At 36.1% G+C, this 27,872-nt stretch overlaps 2 protein-coding genes across 2 annotated transcripts in view; both read right to left on the bottom strand.

The window, feature by feature from the left end:
- Positions 1-1,020, bottom strand: part of LOC137045534 (golgin subfamily A member 4-like) — a 33,450-nt gene extending 32,430 nt beyond the window's left edge. The window contains exon 1 of the mRNA XM_067422228.1: positions 700-1,020. Coding sequence (XP_067278329.1) covers positions 700-870 — 171 coding nt within the window. The 5' untranslated portion in view covers positions 871-1,020. The remainder of the gene's footprint in view (positions 1-699) is intronic.
- On the bottom strand, positions 899-14,493 carry LOC137045574 (golgin subfamily A member 4-like). The gene is made up of 5 exons (XM_067422282.1): positions 14,296-14,493; positions 12,723-12,797; positions 10,688-10,789; positions 2,341-2,413; positions 899-1,023 (listed from the first exon to the last, which is right to left on the bottom strand). The coding sequence occupies exons 1-5, from the start codon at positions 14,362-14,364 to the stop codon at positions 899-901; spliced, it is 444 nt and encodes a 147-aa protein (XP_067278383.1). The 5' UTR covers positions 14,365-14,493.
- Between the last annotated feature and the right edge of the window lie 13,379 nt (positions 14,494-27,872).

Below are 27,872 nucleotides of genomic sequence, written 5' to 3'. Positions count from 1 at the left end.
TGAACAATGACTTTGCTGAGATGAGTGAACGTAACGAGAACATGACAACACCAAGTAAGATCATAAATGTAATAAATATTAATATTAATCAAAAAAGTACTTTTTAAATAAATAAAATGCATCAATAAGTCAAAGTTTCGACATTAAATGACTTTATTTTGCATTTTGTGACCAGAGGTGTTCAGGGCCACGTCAATTTTTTTTTCAAGTTTAGTGTAATCAGTATCTGTTGTGACCACCTACTTGTCTAACAAGTAAAAAATTGTGCCAAAACAAGAGTTTTAAGCTTTATTTATTAGAAATTAAGCATCTGACTACTTGCAGAAGTAATATATGTAATTCTGAGACACTCCCCTAGAAAATCCCTGCATAACATTTACATTTAATCATTTAGCAGAAGCTTTTTATCCAAAGCAACTTACAAAAGAGGAGAGCAACTAAATAAAAGGGCAACAGCCTGCAAGTGCTGTAAGAAGTCTCAGTTAATCGAGCACAGTACAAATGTATTTTTTTAACAAACAAACAAACAGAAAATGTAATTGGATAGTTTAGTGCTAGACTTTGTTGGTCAGGTGCAGCTGGAATGGCTACAGACTCGGCTGCACGAATTGAGTATAACGGATATAACTGATCATAATTTGATCTGGTCTGCCCACGAGCAATCGGATCACCCGAAATGTTTACACCAAGGTCGCTCACCTCCGAGTATTTCCCCCTGTAATTGCCGAGGCTTCTCTCCACCCTGTGCAGGCGGTTTAAGAGCTGCTCTTTGGACAGACTCTCAACACTGCCAGGCGAGTCTTCCGCCTCGCTCTCGATGTCTGACGGAGGGTCGTACGCCGGGGACGACTGGGCATCATTCTCTCCCATGAGAGTGAGGGAGTCTCTGGAGGAGCTTCTAACCAGACTGTCCCGCGAGCTGGAGCGGAAGAGCCCTTCGCTGCGACCCGAACCCCGGAGCAAAGACTCCACGGAAGACACCTTCTGCTGCAGCTTCTGGGCCAGAGACTGAGGCTCCTCTCTCTGGAGTATACAAAGAGTTCAGAAAAATAAGTACACCCTATTTAAGATCAAAGATTCAAACTTTAACTAGGCCTATAAATGACACCCTTCAATGAAAAAGTGTCGCACCAACTGAAATCCAATGAAAGTTATACAGTGACACTCCTTCCAAATAGGAGTTTTAAAGGTGAAGTGCTGAAAAGGGGAGATGCAATGTCTGTGACACATACAGTACTTTGCAAGTCATGCTTTACAAAAATATTTGTTTTAATTATTTAATACCATTTACTTTAGTGACTTTCACACAGAACTGTATGTGCACAAAACCTCTTACACTCTAAAATGTTTTTGTTTGAAAAAGCAGTAAAAATTCTAATATTGTAAAATATTCTTACCATTTAAAATAACTTTTTTATTTGATTACTTAAAAATCTTCATTACTTTTTTCAGCACCATTACACCAGTCTTCAGTGTCACATGATCCTTCAGAAATCATTCTAATATGTTGATATACTCAAAAAACATTTATTTGTATTATTATAATCATTGTTGAAAGCAGTTGTGCTGCTTCATATTTTTGTGGAAACCATGATAATTGTTTTTTTCAGTTTTCTTTGGTGAATAGAAAGTTCAGAAAAACAGAATTTACTTGAAATAGAAATCTTTTGTAAAATTATAAATGTTTTCACTGTAACTTTTGATAAATTGAATGCATCCTTACTGAATAGAAGAATTTCTTTCTTTCATTATAAAATAAAACTGGTGTCAAACTTATTTCAGAAAAATCAGCATTAAACGTGAATAGATTTTATGCTTCAAATTGGTTAATGAATGTTAAAACACATTAATGGGATAGTTTGCCCAAAAATGAAAATGACCTATTAATTTACTCCCCCTCAAGCCATCCTAGGTGTTTAAGACATTCTTCTTTCAAAGTTATATTAAAACGTATCCTGGCTCTTCCGATCTTTATAATGGAAGTGAATGCCATAGATTTTGAAGCCATCCATAATAAAAGTAACCCATGGTGGAACTATAGACTTACGTATGGCTGTTACCGAACGCTAGTGATTATAGTTTATAAAGTTATAAAAATATGGATATTCAGAAGACCTTTATTAACTCCCTGGAGTCGTAGGGATTACATTTATTATGGATGGATGCAGTTTTTTTCTCTTTAAAATCAAAGGTACCATTCATTCCCATTATAAAGCTGGGAAGAGCCAGTATATTTTTTAATATAACTCAGACTGTGTTCTGCTGAAAGAAGAAAGTCTATTTACACCTAGGATGACTTGAGGGTGAATAAATTATGGGATAATGTAAATTTTGGGTCACTTGCCTGAGGAGAAGCGATTCCATCCCCGTTGACACTGCCTCTCGGAGAGCTGCCGGCTGCTTTAGCAATGCTCTGCATCAGAACAGAACCAACAAACATGAGTAAAGCAGCGTCTCGCCGGTCAACTTCAGGCCCGGTTAGTATTCCTCCAGCCATCGTGCTGCACCCCGATTACTCTGGGAGCAATATTAGTTTTTGCTACGAGAAATGCAGGGGCTTCTGGTTACACCCACCTTAACCTCATGCAACTCGAAGAGGAACACAGGGGTTAAATACAAACAGAGACAGCATAACTACTGCGTTAAACAAACAAGGAGTTAAACACAGCAGCACTACACTAGCAGCGTTTCAACTGCAAACAGTCCAAACCCACTAGTGGAGCTGGTTACTGAGAGCGTGTGCATTTGGCATTGAGGAGATCTGCAGGAGTTAGATGGCCACAGCGTTCTCCCTAAGGTAGATGAAAGAAGTCATGGGTAATGTTACTCTGTTTGTGTTCATGGACATGAGAATGTATACAAATCTCACCCTATTGTACATCAGAATTGAATGTTTTTTTCTATATGAACAGGTTAACAAAATCTGTATAACTATTTATTTTGCAGGCATAACTTAGGCAACAATAAAGGTTCATTTTTGCACGTAAACGAGGGCTTAATGCTGACCCAGTTTTAGCTAAGTTGCATATCATATAGTTTGACATTAAATATAGTAAGACTGCATAAAATTAAAAATGAAAGAAAAAAATTAACGCATTTAAAAATGATGCATAAATTGACTGAAGTTTGGACCTTGATGACTTTAAAAAGATGGGTTTAAATTTCCTGTCAAAATGCAATATGCTGGAAACTGTCAAAGCTAGTCGTATTTACATCAAATTCAACAACTGAAGCTCACTTCCTGTATGCTGTGAGGAAGGCTATCTCTACACACTTCAGGCCAAATGTAATAATCAGACATTTTTCACTTTGATAGCCTAGAACAAGGACACTCAAACCACAAGTGTCCTTCAGAACATACACAGGTAGGTTTAGCAATAAATACTCTTTCTTTCCTGAGGGAGGAACTAAACACATTTGCATATGCCATTGAAGGCCAGGAAGACTTTGACTATGTAATGTCACATTATAACGACAATCTCTAACAACACCAGCAGTGTATTTATGCAGTTATCATTGCACCTGTCAATAATATTGATCTACTATACAGTATCAATTCAAGACTAAATTAATGAACAATACTACAAATAGCAGCATCAGAAACTGACTTTTTATTAACACAATACTTGTCCCTATAATTGATTTGCAGGGGCATTTAAACTTTTATTATAGCACTTCTTTTCTCTAATCATATAAGAACACAGTTTGATGCAATCCTGAAAAGCAATGCAAAGCTTTCTAACAAACACCAAAGTCTCTGATAATCAGATTAGGGTCCATCGAGATTTAAAACTAATTTTGGTGCAGAATGCAGATACTAAGTATGTCTATTTAATAAAAATATACCCTTAAACATTTATATACATTCCAACCAAATCCCATTATGCTGCAAAACTAAATAAAGTCCACTTTACAGAATCAGAATGTTCTTGTAAATTTCATTTTAGAAAAAGAAATATATCCACAGAATTGCCTAATCCTTTTGTCCATTTCTACCAAATGAACATGATGTGGCCAATATCACACAACATCACATAAGCAGTGTTTTTGGGCTGATTGGCAGAGCTGTATGTCAGCTGATGTGTGTGTAATGTGCTCAGGTGCATGTGGAGGGATTATCCGTATCTGGAAATAATGAGCAAATCCTTCTGTCAGAGCTCTGAGCCTCTACCGTCTCCACGAACACAATATAACTGTGGTGGAAATAGGTAATGTGGCCTTACTGTAAAACTGTGCCTCAAGTAAATAACGCTTGGATAAAAACATTTTTTTTTATTTTATCATCAATATATTAATTATAATATTATAATTCTATATTATGATAATAATACTTCATTATTACATAATTATATTTTGTTTTAGATTACTTAACCAATTAACCATTAGATCCCCCTTGTGTCAGTTTCAAAATCAAAAATACATTTTTCAAAAGTGTAAAATAACTAAAGCGTGCACTGGGAAATATTGGCGCAAATCATGCGAAAGACCTTCAGTAATCCAAGTTTAGAAGCACAAAACCTTTAAACAAAGAATCTGAACGTTTTTGTAAGGAAATCACAAGAACTCTCAGGGAACAGCAAGCGAACATTCAACATTGTGTAACCGAAGGGAATCTATGAGGATACTACTTAGGGAAAGGGACAGGGAATCCATGGCAATTTCTAACACTACGGGAAATAACATTCATTCCTGGATCTAGGGCTGGGCGGTATGACGATATATACATATAGTTACTTACCACGGTATAAAATGTCTATCGTTAGAGGATTTGCGTGCACTATTGGCACTTCAGATTGAGGAAAAGCATGAATGAGAATATAAAGAGCGGGACGTGCTTGATGTTAAAAAGAGTTATGAGCATAATATAACCTGAAAAGGCCATTCTCAGAAGACGAGCATGAATTTGAGACTGTGTTAAAAAGTGTTAGCAAGCACAATACGTTTTTTTTTTTTTTTAATAAAAAAAAACTCAATGCAGTGCATGCACTGACTGACCCACAGTGTAAAGTGTGCACACAGAAAGCCACGTCTCTCGGCATGTGATCGTACATTCAGTTCTTTTTCAAGTCTTACTGTGCTTGAACGGTCGAATACACGTGCAATAATGACAAATGCCCATTGTGTGGAGTATTCATGTAAAAACAGCCGGTTATGTCTTAAGAGAAAGTAAATCGTTGGGTGTAAACCAGATGTTTATCAGTATAATGGATCTGTGCACTAAAACTCTAACCTATAATTACAGTAAAACAACTGAAAGGGTGGGGGGGATCTTACATTATGAAATAAATGTCTTCGATGCATGTTGGCCACAATTACTGGCACCCCTGGAAATTCTTATTAGTAAAATATCTCTAATGTATATTCTCAACATATTTAGTTTTTTTTTAGTACACCAGGGTGACTAGGAGCATGAAATTGTCCAACCATGTCGTCCTGTTCCACAGTATATAAATATGAGGAAACACAAAGGCCAAATTACCTTGATATAGACATGTGTTATGTGTCAATATCATCCTAATGCACAGCGAGGAGGAGAGTTTGAGTGGCCAAAAACTCTCCAAAGGATTAAAGATGGACAATTACAGAGATTAGTTGAGTCTTGGGGTCAGAAAGCCCCCCAAAAAACAGCACCAAAAGTCGTTTGGGAGTTTTTCAAGTTTTTCTTCTCGCTCTTTCAAAAACAAACTCCAGCATATTCAGTTGTCAGACACGACTGGAACTTCAAAAGGGACCTGGTTCTGTGGTCAGATGAAACTAAAAAAAGAGCTTTTGGGTTTGGTGCAAACAATGGTATAAAAAGTACCCCATGTCCATGGATAAATATAACCATGCCGGATCTTTAAAGGGGGGGTGAAATGCTGTTTCATGCATACTGATCTTTTTACACTGTTAAAGGGATCCCATGGTGTTGAGACTTGTATGGCTTAATATAACATAAATGATGTCTCTTACTGAATTATGTAGTAGAAAACCCATGAAAGATCTACGTTATTTTAAAAATCGATTTTATATTTGGACCATGGGCGGCGCCATTTTGTTTGCGTTCTAGGTTGATGACGTAGAGTGGTTGAACTCCTCAATCAGCTGGCATTACCCGTAGCTATTTTTACCACAACGCAACTCGAAAATTGTTTCAGAGTTAAACAAAACCAATGAATTGCTTTGTAATTATACTTAAAACACACTCAAACATACATGTGCACACAAACTCACCTACACAAGTTACAAACAGATCGGCGGGCGCGCACACACACCTGACAGACTGCGCTGTCTCAATCGAGATGTTGGGCTGCTCAGTCTCCACGACAGGGGCTGAATCTGAAATCGACCCTATACCCTTAAATAGGGCATTATTTGAAGGGACGGACATTTGTAGTGTTGTCCGACACCATAGTGGACATGTTCGAGTGCAGTCATTCAGTCTCACGTTCCACCGCAATAACGAGTAAAGCCGATTTACAAACAGCTGTCCGACTTCACGCACTCAAACATACATGTGCACACAAACTCTCTCTCTCACACAGACTCACACACACCCCAACAGATCGGCGCGAACACAGCAACACACACACACACCAACAGATCGGCGCGAACACACACCCAGCCCAACAGATCGGCGCGAACACACACACACACGCACGCACTGCGCGCGCATACATAACCCTCAATCTATTCCCTTTGTTGATATCCTGTTCAACACATCCTGTTCCCCAGATAGACTGTTGATAGTAGATTAACTATAATGCCTAATGTGACCAGCAGAGGGAAATATCTAGGTAGGACGATGGGATAAAGTAACGTGAGGAAGAGAGGCAGGATGTTTTGGTGATGATACATGCGATTGAGACAGAGCAGTCAGGTGTGTGTGTGCGCGCCCGCCGATCTGTTTGTGACTTGTGTAGGTGAGTTTGTGTGCACATGTATGTTTGAGTGTGTTTTAAGTACAATTACAAAGCAATTCATTTGTTTTGTTTAACTCTGAAACAATTTTCGAGTTGCGTTGTGGTAAAAATAGCTACGGGTAACGCCAGCTGATTGAGGAGTTCAACCACTCTACGTCATCAACCTAGAACGCAAACAAAATGGCGCCGCCCATGGTCCAAATATAAAATCGATTTTTAAAATAACGTAGATCTTTCATGGGTTTTCTACCACATAATTCAGTAAGAGACATCATTTATGTTATATTAAGCCATACAAGTCTCAACACCATGGGATCCCTTTAAAGACTTGGATTCCAATCCTAAACATAGACAAAGTTTCAAAAACTAATGTTGGACGTTTGATGGAGTATTTCTGTGTCAAAAATACTCCTTCCGGTTTCTCACAAGTTTCGGCGAGTTTTTTTCGAGTATGGGTCGACTTGACGTTAATAAGAGCGGAAGGTCCTTGTATGGGCTGTACGGGCTCTTCTCCCGGTATGGTGCGCGCGCGCGCGTGACTAGAGCACGTTGTAAACAGTCTCTCAGATGCAGATCCAGTCGTCCGTGAACACTTATGTGGCGCCGCGCTTCTCTTTATTCCTATGGGTGACGTCGAGCGACTTCAACGCTTCAGCACAGCATTCCCGTAAGGCAGCGCTGCATTTGAACTGATTTGAACGCAGAAATGACGGGAAGCTTCACAACATCGTTTCAGTTGCGTCTCAAAATGGATTTACACGCCACTGCTGTCAGGACTTTACCAAATCATACCAAAGAAGTGTGTTTTTGACGGAGCAGTCCCAGGGATAAAGCTTCGGTCCTGCTTTGGAAGAAGCCGGTGAGTTAACTTAAACTGCTTCAAATGTCTCTGCTTTTGGCTACGGACGCATGAGTAAACATCAGTAAACGACACGATCGCGTGCTTCGTTATTCAAATGCGCTAACTGTTAACGGTTACTCCATTGCTGTTCTCTGTATAACGTTACACTAGTCTGACGTGCAAAACCGTTTTGCTTGCTACTTCTAAGGTCTTGTCGCATACAATAGTCCATAAACCGAATCATGTCCTCATACACTGCGAGTAAACACACAGAAATGTGGAGAGGCCATTAAATACAGTAACTTACATACCACAGAGACGGACGTCCTGATGTTGCCGTTTCTCCTGTTCAATTTATTTCTCCCTCAGATTTGATTCTGGATCATTATCTGTATTAGCTGAGATAGCCATGGGTTTCTCCACGCTTGAGGACGTCACCGCTTTGCGCGCTTGTCATTCTTTAGCTCCGCCCACACGATACGCCTCCAGGCGCTCGTTTTTTTCCGGAAAGACTCGGTACAGCCTATATTTCTTTTATAAATATGATAAAACTAAAGACTTTTCGGAGATATGAAGGATGCAATACTACTCTATAGGTACTCAAGATTGACATGAGATTGACTGAAACTGAGTGTTTCACCCCCCCTTTAATGTTGAGGGCCTATTTTTTTTGCTGGAGGTCCTGGACATCTTGTTCAGAGACATTGCATCAAAGATGCTAGCAAATACCAACAGATAAAAGAATCTAAACCTGATGGCCTCTGCTAGAAATCTTATAATGGGCCGTGATTGGACCTTCCATCAGGACAATGATCGAAAACATCCACACAAAAATGTCACTGAGCACAAAATTAAGCTTTTGCCATGACCATCCCAGTTCCCTGACCTGAACCCTTTAGAAACTGAGTGGTAGAACTGAAGAGAAGAGCTGGGAATCTGAAGGATCTGGAGAGATTCTGCATGAAGGAATGGTCTCTGATCCCTTTTCAGTTGTTCTCCTAACACATCTGGCATTTTAGGAGAAGACTCGGGAGCTGTTATCTTGGGAAAAGGACGTTGCAATAAGTGGGTGCAAATAATTGTGGCCAATGTGAACTAGAGAAAAACATTTATTTCATAATGAGACCCCCCCCCACACACACACACACACACTTTCAATTGTTTTATGTCATTGATTTTACTTTTTTTATGAATAAAAGATAAAAAGGATAAACAATGCAGATTTATTTTCAATGCCCCCTTTTATCATTTAACAGGGATGCCAATAATTCTGGAGTTGACTGTAACTGCTTGTTGCTCTGAATCAAACAAAAGAGAAGATAACTTACTGCTCTTGACTGAATAACTTCTAGGAGTGTAACGATATTTCGCGATATAAAAATATGACGATGTGTATCGTTGATGGAAACGATATGATTCGCGATATAGAGTTGTTTTATCCAAGGCTCAACTTGCTGTAGTAGGCCTATTTATAAGGTATAATTCACCCAAACACAAATGAACAAATGTAGGCTACCACAAATGTAAACTCTGTCATCATGTACTCACCATCATGTCGTTTTTTTTTATTTATTTAACTTCCAAATACAAATGAAGATATTTTTTATGAAACCTGAGGGATTTATGTCCCTTCATTTTTAAAGTCCATTCCTCTCAAACTTAAAAGATGCAAATAATGTTATAGGCATGCAAAAATAACTAATCGAGTGTCTAATCCAAATGTTCTTTAGTCTTCAAGTCTTCTGAAGAGACACAATGGCTTTATGTGATGAATATATTTATCACAACGCACATACTGTAGTAAACACGGATGTTCAAATGATTGCGTGTGAGGGAAACAACATGAGAGGGAGTAAATGCAGAATTAAAATTATTGGATGAACTAAACGTTTATAGTTTGAGAGCGGTCATTCTGACGAGCTTTCTTGCGATTAGAAACTGTGACGGATTGCATTGATCCTCTGAAGTGTGCGCGCTGCCAGAATGGCGCTCCTCAGTGAGAGCGCAAACATTATTTAAATCACCAGATCACCATCAGTTTTAGTAGTATGACTATTCAAAGCATTTTAGATGGTTCATTCTTACATTTTGCATTAATAGCGGGAGAGGTAGGGCATAGCAGGCATGGGGAGAGATGCTGCCTGCATTGAAAGTGTTAATAATGCGTGAGGGAACATTTTTTTTAGGTTTTCAGTGACATTATTACATTAATAATCTTATTACATAGAATCTTACAACAACTATACATAATGTTGAATATAATGTATAATAATGCAATGGGGGAATATTTGTGGGTCATTAAAAATATATATATTTTTTTCCCTTAAAATATTGGGATAAATATTGTATCGTGATTTCAGTATCGAGATACATATCGAATCGTGACACAAGTGTATCGTTACACCCCCTGATTATTACATTTCTGTACTAATTCTAACTACATCTTAAATAAACCTATTGTACCTGAAAAACCTAATTTGTTAAATTCATATGTTGTTATATTGCATTTGTCCTACTGTTTTTAATTTGCTTCTTTTTTCTTATTTTCAATAACAAATGAAATAAAATAACACAAAATAAATATATTGTGATGTATATCGTTATTTTGAAACAAAATTTCTCATATTGTGAAATTTGGTCATATCGCCCACCCCTAAGAGCAACCATTCCGAGGTACAAAAACTGAGAAAAGCAACTGCCATCCCACAAATCAGGCCTATCGAGGAACACAAGATATTAGATGCAGGGGTTAGGAGCGAGATGCCTTTGAGTTATGCAGAGCGGCTAGTGAAACGGTCAGTGAGAAAAGCTGCAAGCAGGTGTTACTCGGCCTCCTCTAGCCCATAACCTCCAAAGGCATCACAGAGGGACGGAGGAGGAAGAGGAGGAGGGTTTATTTCTCGAGGGGTGAGGAAGAGGAGGCGATGTGTGAGGACAGACTCACCGCACTGGGCACCTGGGCCGCTTTGGGTCGTTTTGAGTGGTCCAGAGCAAAGATAGTATACTCAGAGAGAAAAGCAGGTTCTGCTATCATCCCAGCCAGCAGCTGAATGACCCCCCCATACGAGTCAACGCATTAATGACGGGACCAAGGAGTGAAGAGCAATGAGAAAACAACACAATGAGTGAAACGACAGAAAAAGAGCCAGAGGATGAGAGAATGACATCTGTGGAAACAGAAAGAGAATTGAGACAGCGGATCCACACTGAGGCTTACACTATTTGATGTCACTACCAAAGCTGATTTTGTGTCCTGAATGTGTAGCGGTCCAGGATTGGTATCAAAGCATAATATTTTATTAGTAGAGACATCAAAAAGGTAATTGTACCCGCCTTGGCACAGAAGAAATTAGGGCTCAAAAATAAGGATGAGTCAGTGAGATGGCAAAGCTGCGTTGTTACTTTATCTTACAGTTTTTATGAGTCTATTTCTATATGTTTCTAAAGTTTTGACTTTAGTCAGAGATAGTCTTGAAATCAAAACTCTAAACCATTTCTTTAGTAAAACAAAATTATAATATCCTAGTGTAATATAACAAAAATAGAAAATGTATCTATATTAAAAAATATACATATAGATATTTATTTAGATATTTAACTTTATAAAATCTAACAAATATACATTTTTATAAATACTAGCATAGCTAGTACTAATACATAAATCTTTATAATACTTAATTTATAAATAGTATATCAAGTATTAACATTTAAATATTTAGAAAAATAAAAAATAACACTATCTATTTTATATATATATATATATATATATATAAAATTAAATAAAAACATTAAGTTTTTATATAAATATTAATATTTAGAAAGTACATTTCTGACAGAAATCAATTTAGGTTTTTTGCATTTAATTTTTGTGGGAGGGCCAGTGAAAATGTTGGCAGTGCTAGTAAAAAAACTAAACAAAAAAATCCTTATTGTTGAGCCCTGGAAATGCTGAAATGATGTGGAATTCATTCTGAGATCTGGTGGAAATTTCAAACAGAAATGCAAACAGAAAATATGACAGAAAAAAGTGCAATCAAAACCTCGGCTCACTGGTCAGTCAAACTTTCCCCCGCAGTGATTTACTTGATTCTAAGCTGCATTCTGTTTGAGCTATGATTCATAAAAGAGGACAAAAACATCAATAAAACAAAAACTTGATTCTAAGCTGCATTCTGTTTGAGCTATGATTCATAAAAAAAGGACAAAAACATCAATAAAACAAAAACTTGATTCATGCTACTTTGATGAAACTCCCAAAGATAAACCGAGCTGAGTGTCAGAAAGTCCATAAGGTGTATTTATAAGTCACTATTTACCGTGTTTAAAGGTTCATGCTTCAAAGGGGGTCTAATGTCACGGTCCAGAAATGACAGAACTGAACATCTAGACTATTATTAGCTCGTATTAATACAATAATAGCATGTCATGTGTTAACCAACCAGCTGGAGATTATCAAACTGATTTTATCTGAGCACGTTCTCTGTAAAACAAGAGGTAGATCATTTAAGTTTTAATTCAAATATTATTATTATATCTCATTTAAAACAGAATGTATTAACTTTTACCAGTATTTAGACACTTACAGATTTACTTAATATTAAAATTTTAAACCAACTATGAATAATTTTAAAGGAAAATAGCACAAGCACACTTTTCAAGCTGAGTGTTTGGTGTTTCTTGGGTTTATATGATAGATACACTGTAAAGTAAATAATTTAATTCTAGTATGGGACACATTGCATATCCCACACCTCCCACGTAAAGCAAAGCAATTAGCAGATGTGACCTGAAGGCATTCATTAAATGTACTGTGTCTGTAATCTTGTGAAAAGCATGACAGTATTGTGCATTCTTATGCATAACAGTTCAGATATTCTAGAAGAGTTAAAGATCACTTCTGGCACATGGAAGCAGTTGCTGCTCATTTACATGCATTCAAGACCAATGAGAAGAAGGCCCGTTTCCGTTTGTGCGCTCACCTCTCTGTCGTTGGGGGAGGCCGGGGCATCTTGGTGCAGGAAAGGGGGTTGAGTACGCCTCTCTCCTGAACTCACCTGCTGAACAGACATGTGCGTTATACATCCATCCAGACACAATCATCACTAGCAGTACACCAAATACATCAGAGTCAGAGGAAACTACTGCTCTTTAAAGTCACCATTAAATCAAACATTAATGATTCTTCAGTATTTACTATAAATGATTTATCTGTGCACATCATTATTTTTGATAAATGTATATGTCCTCATAATCTTGAATCAAAATGACTTCCTCTGCCTCTTGCAGCGACATCTCTTCTCTTCTCTGATGACGAGGGCGGGGCAAACTGTCACTCACATGAGATCCACCAATAGCAAACCACAATCATCCAATCAATGCCCAATGAACAAAATCAAGCCCCGCCCAACATTTGTTCTTGTTCCAAAAGCCATAAGAAAAGACTACTGTGACTTCTGTTTAATGCTGACTTTAAAACCTCATATTTTATTTTACTGATTTCAACATGGACACAAGTTGCCAAACACAAAAGAAATGGCATACGATTAAAAATATTTATATTTATTAAAATGTATATTTTGCATTATGACATTATTTATGCAACAAAAACATTTCATTGTATTAGAACGATTTGTGAAGGATCATGTGACACTGAAGACTGGAATAATGATGCTGAAAATTCAGCTTTGATCACAGGAATAAATTATATATTCTAAAGTATTTTTAATAGAAAATCATTGTTTTAAATTGTAATAATATTTCGCAATAATATTGTATTTTTTTGCATTTCTGCAAATACAAATAAACTGTGTAAAATAGGTTTGGAAATTAAATAAATTGATAAATTGATAGATATAAGCAGATTAACAGAAATATGACACAGCCATGTATTTTTATTATACTACAATTTTTATTAAAAACTTTGCTTAATTCAACCAAACAGACTTGCATTTCAACTGAAGAAGCAGTTTAACCTTTCGTCTGTTTAGGGAAACGTGCTCTCGGGTCTGGTTAACAGGTCAGGTTGGTTTGTGGTTCATTAACTAGTTGACAGATCAACACTTTAAAATCCCAAACCGACTGATCTAATGATGTAAATCTTCTGATAGGCTCTAACATTTCTGAAGTGTCATAACTTATATATCTTAATAGTAATACCATGGTAAATACACAAAACACTGTCAATAACTTGGTACAGGTAAACCTGTACCTGACACCAATTAAGAACAACAAACAACTTTGCTAAAAGTACCATGTTTTTAGAAAATGTCCCACGGTTGTGCCATTGTAATATTATAAGTAATTAATTAAAGTTAAGTAATTAATTTCAGTAGCATGTAGTACCATAGTATCATCATCACCATAGTAGTCCCATAGAATTACAACATACAACCCTCAACCAATCCGCTAGTTTACTGGTTATTTAAAGAGCCCATGTTGTAATTTTAATCTATAACACGGTAATAAGTGTGTTAGGATGCATCCTAGTAGTATATACTTGATGTTGTGTTTTGTTTTGTTAGCATATATGCTACATAAGCAAAGTGCACTGACCTGCGCCTGCGCGCTGCTCCGCTGAGGCGACTGCTCCTCTATCACCTTCTGCTTCAGTTTCTTAAACATCACTCCATGCGATAATTGTCACGACAGGGGAAGATTTTACTGTCCGCTTACCAGAATAAGAAACTTGATGTATGTGTGGATGAGAGCAGTGCGCAGATGCAGCTGACGTGGAGGAAAAGTGAACAGCTACGGGTCCCCGAGAGGCTCAGAAAAGACGATTGTGAGTTATTGAATACTCGCATATTTCAATGCCACTACTAGGCTTGAACTTGCACAGTGTGACGAATGGATAACATGCACTTTGATATAAACAATGTTAATAAAATTCAAGTACCATGGTATTTATGTGGTACTGCAGGGTAATTTGGAACTAAATCATTTTAATATGAAAATTAACCATGGTTTTTACTATAGTAAAAGTGTAGTGACCATGTTTTGTTTTTGCTGTGTTACTACAAATGCCATAGTTAAACTATTGTTACTGTAACAAAACCAAGGTGAATTTGTGGTTTAACTACAATTACCATGGTGTTTTTGGTTTTATAAAACCATGGTTAATTTTCATAAGTAGTGCCTTTTTTGTATGTAGATACAATCAGTAGTATTATGCATAATAGTCATTAAATAAAAAATAATAAAACTATAGCCTACTTATAGTCACTTAAAATATTTAATTATTATATTTAATTATTATTGTTCATAATATTTTTAACATAGATTACTGAAGAGGTATTATGATCAAAATATAATAAAAGTTGAATAAAATAATAATTATCATATAATTTATCATTTAAAAGGCAGATTTTCAGTTGTATGTTATTGAAGGCATTATTACGTTGATTTGACACAGATCGTTGTTAAAATTTAAACATTGATTATATTTTATTAACCTTTTTACAAGTATTTAGCATTAAATGTTTTTTCAAAGTTTTTTGTTTTATTTGTAGTAAAACCATGGTTAATTTTCAAGTAGTACCTTTTGTATGTATATACAACATCATAGTATAATGCATATTTATTAAATAAAAATAATAAAATTTATAGTCTATTAAAATATGTAATTAGTATTTATTATTATTATATATAATTTTAGCATATACATTAAGATTTCTGATTAAAATATAATAAAATGTTAATAAAATAAAAATGATTCTCATTTAATTTATCATTTAAAAGGCAGATTTTATGTTATTATTCAACATGTTAAAATTTCACCTTTTTTACAAGTATTTAATTAGTAGCTATTTATATTTAATTAGCATTAGCAATTATAGCATTAAATGTTGTATAGGGTTTGTAAAACTTAATCACATGCATGAAACCATATGCCCAACTTTAACAAAAAAAAACAAAAAACCTTTAATATGAAAATAAGCAAATTAAACGATGTGCATATAATCCTCTTAGCAAAATAAAAGTGTGTTTTGTATTATTTTGTATGAATGATCCGATGCTTGTGTGTTTTTGTAATGTAAACCCACTTACTGCACAAACAAACTGAACCTGGCAGGTCATTTAACCTTAATTACACACTTTATGATCAAAAATAACCTTTTAACATATAACCTTTAAGTATTGTCCAAAGTATAAGAGTCTGGCCTTATTCTTCTCATTCTTTATGTACTCAAGCTGTGCTCTTTTACACATCTCAGGGGTCAAAGGTCACAGTTAATTAACTCATAATGGTTAAATATCTGGGCTTGTGTGATCAAATAAGGGAAGTTACTGGAGTTTTACTCTAACAACCTTGAGCAAGGCACCAGGTTTCTGGACTTTCACTGTATAAACTGCATTGTTTAATTCACTTCAGATAACAATCATCCGCCTAATGAGCCATAAATATTTGATTACTGTTGGCTGTACATTTAAAAACAACACATTATTTACAGATGAGAAGAATTGAATATTCACACATGATCTGTTCAGCCACTGTTTTTCTGCTTTAACGCATCAGTTTTGCTCTCCATTTGATCTCACTGCCATCTAGGCAAAAACAATTGAGATATTAAAGAGATCTAAACTGATTTTTCTTACTTTATGTCTCACAGCTCAACGTTGCACATAGTCTTGAGAAGCTCTAGAGGGCGCTCACTGTAACCATAAAGTTGTAGTATCTGTGAAAAAGTCACACAATAATTAAACATTAGGCTTTAAGGGTGTCGCCTAACATGCTATAGATTCTGTTACTTTGTTATAAACCCTTTTTGATCAGTCACTATATTTAATATTATAGGGAAGTTTCTCTGTTAATATGCTGTATGTATGATATACAGTATACAACTTTGATGCATTATCAAAATGCTCCTGAGATATTCAATGCACAATGTTTATATCTTATTTGATGTTCATCCCACACATCCTGTGATACCTCACTGCATATACTTTTTTCTGTGTTTTTATGAAGACTGAAAGCATCTGTAACCAAACCAAATTTAATTTGTGCATGAGCCAGTGGAAATCTTTCTGATTCTGACAGCCCTGTATAATATTACAGGAAAACAGTCTTGTTCCACATGTACAGTAGTATGTTTTGTATAGATAACATAGAGTTTGATTAGTCATATTGAAGCAGATAATGGCATGAGCATCAGTGCGGCAGCATCATGAGCGATCATTGATCAGGTTTCTGCCTGGTTTCAGGTCTGTGTGCATCCTTCATCACTGGCCGTATACGGAAAACAATCCATCAATGTCTAAAGTCACCATGTTCAGGATGCTGGATTCAGGAACACAAGCTTAGATTCAATATCTTGCATAATGTGATTATTTTCTATGTATCAGATGTTATGACAAAAGATTATCATGTTATAGTTTTTAGGTTATCATTTTAATGTATTTTTGTAGCATGTGAAGTTTATCATAAATACATCATATTATAGAAGTTGGAAGCTATTCTCAGTGCTCAGTGAACTCAAGCGTGGTACTGTGATAGGCTGTGCAAAAAGTCCATTCGTGACATTTCCTCAATACTAAATATTCCACACTCAACTGTTAGTGGTATTATAACAAAGTGGAAGCAGTTGGGAACAACAGCAACTCAGGGATGAAGTGCGAGGCTACGTACAATCCCAGAGCGGGGTCAGCGCATGCTGAGGGTCACAGTGTGCAGAAGTCGCCCACTTTCAAGTTTTCAGGTCTGCAGAAGTCAATAGCTACAGACCTCCAAACTTCTGTGGCCTTCAGATGAGCTCAAGAAAAGTGTGTAGAAAGCTTCATGGACTGGGTTTCCATGGCCGAGCAGCTCATCCAAGCCTTACATCACCAAGTGCAATGCAAAGCGTGGGATGCAGTGGAGTAAAGCAGCCGCTACTGGACTCTAGAGCAGAGGAGACGTGTTCTCTGAGTGACCAATTACGCTTCTCTGTCTTGCAATCCAATGGACGAGTTTGGCTTTAGCAGTTGCCAGGAGAACGGTACTTGCCTGACTGCATTGTGCCAAGTTCAAAGTTTGGTGGAGGGGGGATTATGGTGTGGGTTTGTTTTTCAGGGGTTGGGCTTGGCACCTTAGTTCCATTTATAGGAACTCTTAATGCTTCAGCATGTACAGACATTTTGGACAATTTCATGCTCCCAACTTTGTGGGAAGAGTTTGGGACCGGCTCCTTCCTGTTCCACCAGTGCATAAAGCAAGGTCCATAAAGACATGGATGAGTGATTTTTTTGAGCTCCAGTAGCTCATTTGTTTGATCGTAACACACGGCCCAGCCTTCGCTCTCCACGTGTATCAATGAGCCTTGGCCGCCCATGACCCTGTGGCCGGTTCTCCACTGTTCCTTCCTTGGAGCGCTTTTGATAGATACTGACCACTGCAGACCGGGAACAGCCCACAAGAGCTGCAGTTTTGGAGATGCTCTGACCCAGTTGGCAATTTGGCCCTTATCAAACTCACTCAAATCCTTACACTTGCCCATTTTTCCTGCTTCTAACACAACAACTTTGAGGACAAAATGTTACCTTGCTGCCTAATTTAACCCACCCACTAACAGGAGCCGTGATGAAGAGATAATCGGTGTTATTCACTTCACCGGTCATAATGTTATGCCTGATCAGTATATATAAATTAATGAACAAATTTTCAAACAAATTGGCAGTCATCAGTTACTCTATATTTATAGCTGATATCATATAGTTGTTTTGTAATAGTGATCTATGAAATTAATCTTTTTTTACTTTTATTGGAGAGGAAAGGAAATTTGAGGGAAAGATGAGGAATGTGACTGAAACATGACACAAGCCAGCCTCTAACTCGTGTCCCCTATACTGATGTGTCACATGCATTAACTGCAAATCGGTATGTCAACTTCACTTAATTCAACCCTCTACCCTCCTATTTGACCCTTTGTACCATATTCAAATAATGAAATCACCATGCCAAGTAACATCCATCCTCAGGAAACCGCAGGGCATCCATGCAGCTCCACTGCAGCATAGGCTACTGTACATGCTGTGATTTCTGTGAGTGACATGCTGTAAGCCTCACTGAGCCTTATGAAGTGATCATGTGACATCAGACCTTCTCTGAGGTGCCACAGCTGTGCTATTGGCTCTTCTAAAACCTCTTGCACTGGGTCTAATAACACACAGGTTCATTACATCATATTTCATGCTGATATGTGTCAGAAGTCTAATAAATGCAGCATTCACAGGCAGATTAATAAAGGTCACAGCCACAATCAATGCCATGTTTGCATAACGTCCACTAAGCGAGGAAAGGCAGGTGTAAATTATGATTACGTTCAATACAGTTTTCATATACATATTTCATATATATTTAATAGACAGGAAAAATTCAAACTTTATTTCAAGATGCCCAAATATATACAGTGCAAATTCAATACAATTTTGTCAACCCAGCCATATTCTAGCCACAAAATCTCATCTCAGCACTTTTGATGAATGGCTGTGCTATTTTTAATTTTAGTCTTTTCCTCTTAATATCAACATTTGTGAGAGATAGTCCGTCAAAGCAGTTTTAATCTAATTTTGTTTTGAGTCTATTTGTTAATGAGGGATTTTGAGGACAAATCATTGTTTTTGGATTTGTGGAGTAAAAGTTATCTTTTTAGTAAAAAGATCAAATTAGACAATTGGGGTAAGATGAGCCACCAGAATTGTCACAGAAGTGGCATGTTACTAGTGTTATTATTTTTTAAATGTAATAATTATTTTAATGAATGGGGTTATTATTGAGTATATCCATGAATTATACACACACACACACACACACACACACACACACACACACACACACACACACACGCGCGTGCGCGCGCGCACGCGCACACAGACTGTATTATATAATACACCCATATATTATTTAAACACAAACCTTTATGCTAAATGCGATTAATCACGATTAATCAAATTCAGCACTAATTATGACATATCTTCGATTAAAATATGAGCAATTAAATATATAAATATTCATATGCCTGTACATAAATCACAGAACAATTTGACCCTTCAGATGAATCTCTTTTGCTTCGTTTATCATTGTTTATTCAATTATCCAACTAAATTGCCAAAATTAAATTGTAAATAAAATAGCTGATTTAGTTTTTGCATGACACATATATAAATATATTAATAAGAATGATATCACAAGTCGTTTAGACATCCTGTTAAACTTTAGCCAGAGGGGTCAACTTACTCCAGGTTAGGGGGCCAAATTATCCATTTAGTGGAGTAAAATGCCTCTTTGTATAATTTTACATTTTGTTCTATAACAACTAAATTAGCAAATGTTTCTGTTTATTTCCTACACATTTGCTGATGCACCATCATCTTTCCTACACATGCTAAACTTATATCTAAATAGGCCCTAAATGCACATTGTTCTTAAGTGGGTCATTTTTCTTCATGTTACCCTATTTTAAATCTGAATTATCTGTGATTTAAGTAATCCAGCACCATCAGCAGATTTTCAAACACTCATGACAGACGTCAGCCTCTCAACTGCATAAAGTCGAACATTTGTGAACTTTTTTTGACATTATCCCCATGCTTTCAATCCCACAATCCCCAGCGCGAGCCTCCCATAGAGAATGAACTGTAAGCGGCTGCTCCTCTCTGCGCCAATAGATGTGCATCGTTAGCCGGATCTGGAAGCAAAAAACACTTTAATTTCCTCCTCTCCTTTTAAAAAAAGATCTTCCGTGTGTCCTCAAGGAAACGGCCTTTCACATTATTCATTGTTTTCATCACCTTCTCTTCTATGCCTATGAAATATTCATTCAATACAAAGTGTCAGTTTGAGCAGCAGGGAAAATCTTGAGTGAGCTGCGAGGTGACTCGTTATTCTGAGGTGAATCGATCGTCCCGCTGTCAGGCGGATGATCCCGTGGTGACTGTCGCTGCATATGGAGAGAAAACAGGCCAGACCTGAGGCACAATGAGAAGCTTTTGTTACTTACTAAAGCAAGTTTATACTCAGGGTTAGTGATCTGAATAAACCCTGAACCCAAATATGACAGCGCAAAATATTAGAGACCTGAGCGCTTTTGAATCTTTTTCAGCATAGCAACGCCCTAGCAACCACCCACAACATCTTAACATCATACGGTAAAATTTTGCAATATAATTAATTGAATTAAAAAACTTAAGGGAAACATAGGCTACATGCTTGGAATTTGATTGGGAAAAGAAAGAAAGGGATTAAGCATGGAGATTTTATATGGAAATGAGATATGCTTGCCCCAAATAAGTATACTACTGTAAAAAAAAAAAAAAAAAAAAAAAAAAAAAAATTACATCATTACATTTGTTTTTACATTGCTATAACTAAAATAAGTTAAGCAATTTTTCAAGTTTAACTTTTTTTTATCAGTTTAATGTAATTTAAGCTCAAATGACTTAAACATTCAAATTGATTGTACTTAAAAAATTTAAGGCAGCACATTTTTTACAGTGCAAAAATTATTTTCTGAATAAAAACATTTTTACATAAAAACATAAAAATAAAATAAAAAAGTAAAGTTAAAGTTACTGTGTTTTACAAGAATATACTATTTTCAACTCTACGCACACCTTGGCAATAGAATCGGCATTCACTAGTACATTTTTTTGTTTAGTCACCAGACTGATATACTTTATACTTTTTTTAAAATGATTTTAATTATACTTATATTATATTATATATATATATTACACCTACACTGTAAAAAAAAGGCATATTTTGAACTTTTGCAGTACAATCGACTTGGATGTTTAAGTTATTTCAACTTAAATTATGTTAAACTGACTTTAAAAAATGAGTTACATCTTGTATAACTAATAAAAACAAGTTTAACATTTCTTAACTTATTTTGATGAGTTAAAACAATGTAAAAACATATGTTGTCATAACTTATTGAACATATAATTTTTTTAAGTGTAATTGAAATTACATAAAAACAAAAAAATGATTTTTAAGTTAAGTTAAAGTTACTATGTTTTACAAGAATATACTATTTTAGTGTTTCTACTTCAAAAATTCATGTTTCATTGAAGAAACCGGTTGCCTTAAAATGATCAAATAAACTTCATGCATAATTTAAAAAAATAAGTTATGTGGAGTTGTCAAGTTCACATGACTTAGTATTTTCAATTTCGGATGAAGTTTATTACATAATTTTAAGGCAATGGGTTTCCTCACTCTTTTAATTTTAAGTTAACTGATCCCTTTTTACAGTGAGTGAATGTGCTACTTAACATTATTTGTGAAATTTCAACCGTCATTTCAAAGTAAATCCATTTTTTTCAGTGTAGGTGTGGTAAAGTTATGAATAAATGGCACTCTCTCAACTAAAGTCTCGCTGAAAAAGTGATCCATGCTTTCCACTGGCTTCTCAACCTCTAATTTTACACAGAATATCTTAAAACACCTACACACTCTCTCTTCAGCCCCGGAATGAGGAAAGGTTCCTAGCTAGCATTAGCATTTTCCCTCCATTGAGTCAGAGCTGTGCGGGAGACTCTAGAGGGACGGATGCATGATGGAGATCCTTCTTTACCCTCTGCAACCCATCCAGACCTACATTACACAACTGCATTAGGCATTCAGAAAACACTCGTCTCCTCATGCATCTGCAATGCAAAAGAGTTTTCATGACAACATTTTAGTCCGGGGTGCACTGGACTTGACTAGGGGTCCTATTATGCCCCTTTAGTTTTGATTTTGTTTTTGGGGTGTACTAGAATATGTTTTCATGCTTGAGAACGCATTCTTTTAGTTTAGTTCCTGTTTCGATGAAGACCCTCGTTCTGAAATACAAAATGTGCTGTGATTGGTTGTGATTGGCACCGCTTAAAGCATATGTTCGGGAAATGTCCCACCCCTCAATAACTGCGAGTTCTTCTCTAGAGTAAATATCAATGATGGCATCAATTTCAAACCAATTTAGGCCTGATGACATATGAACAAGAGGATCGGATTTCATGCACGAACTTTGCAAGCATGCATATGTTTCAAAGTGGTGTTTTTTTGTTATTTTTGTTTATGCAACAGTATATTAAAGGACAACTCCGGTGAGAAATGAACCTAGGGGTAATTAACAGATGGTTACCGAGTAGATCGTTCTCTGGGATGCGTTTTCTTGAAAATCGAATGTAAAGAGTTTTATCTCTAAAAACAGATTAGCTTATAATGCTTGTCTATGGGGCACAGAGTAAAATTAAAATTAAATCACTAGTTAATACCACTAACAAGGCTCAAAATAGCCTCACACTAACATGGTAGCATAATGAGGGTCCCTACATCCAAACCGAAGCATTGAGAACTTTGTAAGAGTACAAACAGTTTAATAAGAACAACCTTTATAAACAGAGTGCATTACGCGTTCACGGACAGCCACCATCTTGGAAAACAGTCCTCTTACAAAGTTCTCAATGCTTCGGTTTGCATGTAGGGACCCTCATTATGCTACCGTGTTAGTGTGAGGCTATTTTGAGCCTTGTTAGTGGTATTAACTAGCGATTTAATGTCACTACCCTGTGCCCCATAGACTAGTGTTATAAGCTAATCTGTTTTTAAAGATAAAACTCTTTACATTCGATTTCCATGAAAACGCATCCCAGAGAACGATCTACTCTGTAACCATCTGTTAATCACCCCTAGGTTCATTTCTCACCGGAGTTGTCCTTTAAACATGCACTGTAAAAAATATTTGTTGTTTTTTGTTGGTTTAACTTAAAAAGTGAGTAACCTGGTTGCCTTAATTTTGAGTTTATTGAAATTAAAAATTTGAGTTGATACAATGAAGAAAATTTATTTAATAAATAGAAACTCAAAATATTTTTGTATCTGAACCACATAAAATTTTTGATAAATCATGAAAATAGCACTATTTGGCATGTTTAACTGCATCATCAGAAAACACACAATTACCCAATATACTTACAGAAATCTTTTAATAATATTTTAATAAAGGTTGTCGAATCTCAAAAAAATTTCATTGTATTAACTCAAAATTTTAATTTCAATGAACTCAAAATTTAAAGGCAACCAGGTAACTTTTTTTCTAAATATTTTTTTACAGTGTGACAACAGATCTTTTTTGCACTTTAAGGACTTTACTTTCTATCGTAAATATGTTTTTTTTTTTTACTGGAAAAAGGTAAAAATATAGATTAAGAACTTAATTTGGAAATGCAATTGTAATTTTTAATTCATGAATGCATTCAAGAAAGTTATTATATATGCATAATTTAAACTGGGAATTGTTAACTTTATGAAGTATACAGCATAAAGTCAATACGCTGTTGCAGTCACAGTAAAAATGTGAAACCCAAACTTAAGCACAAAATCACATTGTTGGCATTTTGTTTCTTGCATAGTTGTTGTCAGCTCTGAAATATTTCAGCCTTTTCATTGTAATATGGGACAGTTGCATGGCAACACTATAGTAACACCATAAATAAACTCCTCTGCATCTCAACAGGTCCCTCTGAAAGATGCATGATGGGTCACGCATTGACCATTCTGCCTGAATCAGAGGCTGGATATACACAGTACTGTTGCCTAATTCACATGTTGTGTTTTCATGTTTTATGGAGATTTTCCAGACATAATGATTTTTCTACTGTATAAACTGTATATTCTCTCCCCTTACACTAACCCTACCCCTACACATACCCATCACACAAAACTAGAGGCATTTTTTCATTTTCAAAAAACATCACTTAGTATTTATGTTGGTTTCCTCATGGGGACCAAAAAATGGATTTTGCCATCATTGTAGGGACATTTTATCCCTGTAAAGTAGGGTTTACCAACACACACACACACACACACACACACACACACACACACACACACACACACACACACACACACACACACACACACAGACACACACACGCGCGCGCACACACACACACACACACACACACACACACACACACACACACACACACACACACAAAAAAAAACATCATTTAGTATGTTTTTAAGGCCATTTGAATTATGAGGACATTTGATATGTCCTCATAAACCACATTTATAGTGTAATACCAGTGTAATACCCATGTAGTTATACAAATTTGTGTCCTCATAAACCACATAAACAGGCTCACACACACACACACACACACACACACACACACACACACACACACACACACACACACACACACACACACACACACACACACACACACACACACACACACACACACACACACACACACACACACACACACACACACACACACACACACAATCATAATAAAACGCCTTTTAGAGCTGAACTGTGGGGAGATCGCATGCATAATAAGGTGCTCAGGAAGAACAGAGCGGGTGAGTTTTTCATACGCAAGCAGATATTAGCATTAGAGGAATAAAAACAAGCACACACTCTGGCCAAAGCTATTGTTATCTGAGACCTTTCACAAAGCACCTCTTTTCCATTATTACTGCCCTAAATGTGGAATGGATTTATGCTGCTTTAATTGATTATTTTAATTTCTTTCACACTAGTCTTTTTGGGGACTTGATGGTGTGTGTAGATTATCCAACAAAAGAGAGAGATGTGGGACACAGGAAGACAATTCAAGATACTTTTAATAATAAACACTATGACTAAACAAAGCACTACACACACTAGCATAACATTAACAGAGGACCAACTGAGGAAAAGCAAAGGCTTAAAGGCGCAATGTCTTGATATGATTTCCACTGAAACAGGAAAACAGGGCGGGGCATAGAGCTGTATATTGCCAAGAATCTGGCGATACAATACGTATCACGATACAGTGGTTACGATACGATATATTGTAATATATTGCGATATTTCTTTTTTTTATTTAATTTAAATTATTTAAAAGAATAAAGAACACAACCATATGCCTTAAACACGAGACAAAGTATTTTATTTAATTAATACAGTATAATTTATATCACTAATCACTATTTTGTGCAGTCTGAGTAAAGTAAAATGTAAAGTGACTGCAGGATTCTTTGTGTAACGTTATGTTTTAAAGGTTCACACAGTATAACAGTGGCTATTTAACAACAGAAAGAGAGTGAATGACTGTTTGTTTTATATTTAATACAGTTAAGCTATTTTCTATAAAGCAGTCTATTGTATAAAGTGCTATTTCAAGTACTGAACTGCAGAGCTGGTCATCATATCCACATCGCTATGATCTTTCATTCAGCTGCCACCGCTGTCAGTTTAGGAGTGTGTTTATTTTGTTTCTGAGATGAAAACGTAATGTACATTCTATCGAAACACTTCTCAGCAGCGCGGGTGATGTCAGGATGTTAAGCGAGCTCTGTTTCAATGTGTTTCCCGAGTATTAGATTTTAACTGGGCCTATTTTGCAAACAAAATGATTCTTGTCGATTTCCTTAGTGGCTTCTTTTTAGCTGAAGCCAAATTGAGTCCACACTTCAGCTCTGTGTACTGCAGGAGCGGAATAATGCAAACACTAGTGATGCACGTACCTTCACTTTGCGCTTCTCCGGCTCCGCGTCCGTTATACGTTCTGAGATAACACTGCCATCTAGCGGTTGGGTGTTATGCAGTCTGTGGTTTAAACCGAACGCAAAGCCACGAATCTTGGATGTAAATAAATAAATAAATAAATAAATATATATATATATATATATAAATATCGATACAGTATCGTCAAAAATAATATCGCGATATTCACGTGTATCGATATTTTCTTACACCCCTAATAACAAACAGCTCCTTCCCTTTTTAAAAACAGCTAATAAGGTTTAGTTTATATCGTTCAGAGCTGTTGAGCTTGGTAAAGCAGCATTTTCCTCCTAATCTCTAATCATTTCTCCTCCTGATCTCCTCAATATCGCTTTAAAATATCATTCTGTGCAGAACTCAAACAGGTCAGATGCGTTTTTTGGTCTGTGCCGACTCGATCACATGATCCGCTCTGTGCTATCGTCTCTCTCAATTTGAGCTGCGGCTATATACATTCTATTTATTAGATTAAAATAATAATTTATTTATTTTCAATTGTTAAAAATTGTTATCTATTATATTTTTATTGATTTAATTTTTTGTCTGAGATTATAATTGATATAATTGAACTCAATTCTATTGAGCGTTCAACACTAGAACTAAAAGTCATGCAGCATGTCTTCTCATTAAAGCATTAACACACACTGATCAATACCTGCTTCATGCCTCTCACCGCCCACCAGAGTTTTAACTAGACTCAATCAATATTTCTGAAACTAGCCTGCATCTCACATGTGCTGGAATAATGTCCATCTGCTTTTGATTCAACTACAACAACATGAATGAGAATCATATGACCTACTGGAATGTAAGAAGTCTTTTTGCACATACTGTACTAATGCTTGTGAAAAGCTTTTGAATCTGATAAGCAATTAAACTTATAAAGTCATTCATAATTGCAAGCTTTTGAGGATCTCAAAATCTGAGGGGCATTTAAATGAGATTTTAAAACACTTTCTCTAATATTTAACATTCAGAGTCAAATATAAATCGATGGTAGTTTGACTTGAAGTGTAACTGCATGTGTCACTTTTAAACGTGTATCTTTTTGATTAAAAGGGATTGTCCACCCCAAAATGACAGTGCGTTAGTTTTGCAATCTCTTTGATGCTGAAGTAGTGGCACTAACATTTCCCTTTCTTCTTTTTTCATGGTGAATCTTTACTTCATATTTAATGTTTGTGTTTATATTAAAATAATGATGTGGATGAATGCATGAGAATAGTCACAAACATTACACTAATGAAGGGCTGGAACTTGTAAGTAATGAACAAACACATTGATCACCACATACTGGCACGGCTTGATTAATGAGAACGATGCGATCCGAGAAAATAAGAAGTTAATTCCTAATATAACAGCCACATTGTTTTGAAAATGCAAGTTCTGCAAAAACTAAATCATGCTTATGCAGCGGTTAGGTGTGTGTTAGGTGATTGCCAGGGTGTTCTTGTAATTGCTAGGTGGTTCTTTACTGTAGTTAAAAGAGCTCACCTCTCCAATTCTCTACCATGCTCTGGAGATATGCAGATGCAGAAATGCATTCTTGAAATACTGTAGATATCCTTGCCTTAGGCAAAGACACCCCCGGTGAAGAAGGAAAGC

Source organism: Pseudorasbora parva, chromosome 17 (genome assembly GCF_024679245.1).
Source record: "Pseudorasbora parva isolate DD20220531a chromosome 17, ASM2467924v1, whole genome shotgun sequence".
Lineage (NCBI taxonomy): Eukaryota > Metazoa > Chordata > Actinopteri > Cypriniformes > Gobionidae > Pseudorasbora > Pseudorasbora parva.
Note: the sequence above shows the minus strand (reverse complement) of the source record. Positions and strands in the feature narration are given on the sequence as shown.

Excerpts from the sequence above, each read along its gene's own strand:
- LOC137045574 (XM_067422282.1), bottom strand. The coding sequence starts at position 14,364 with ATGTTTAAGAAACTGAAGCAGAAGGTGATAGAGGAGCAGTCGCCTCAG. Across the intron at positions 10,790-12,722 it reads CCTCCCCCAACGACAGAGAG|CTGCTGGCTGGGATGATAGC; the intron begins GTGAGCGCACAA and ends GGGGTCATTCAG. Across the intron at positions 2,414-10,687 it reads CGGCCCAGGTGCCCAGTGCG|AGCATTGCTAAAGCAGCCGG; the intron begins GTGAGTCTGTCC and ends GTTCTGATGCAG.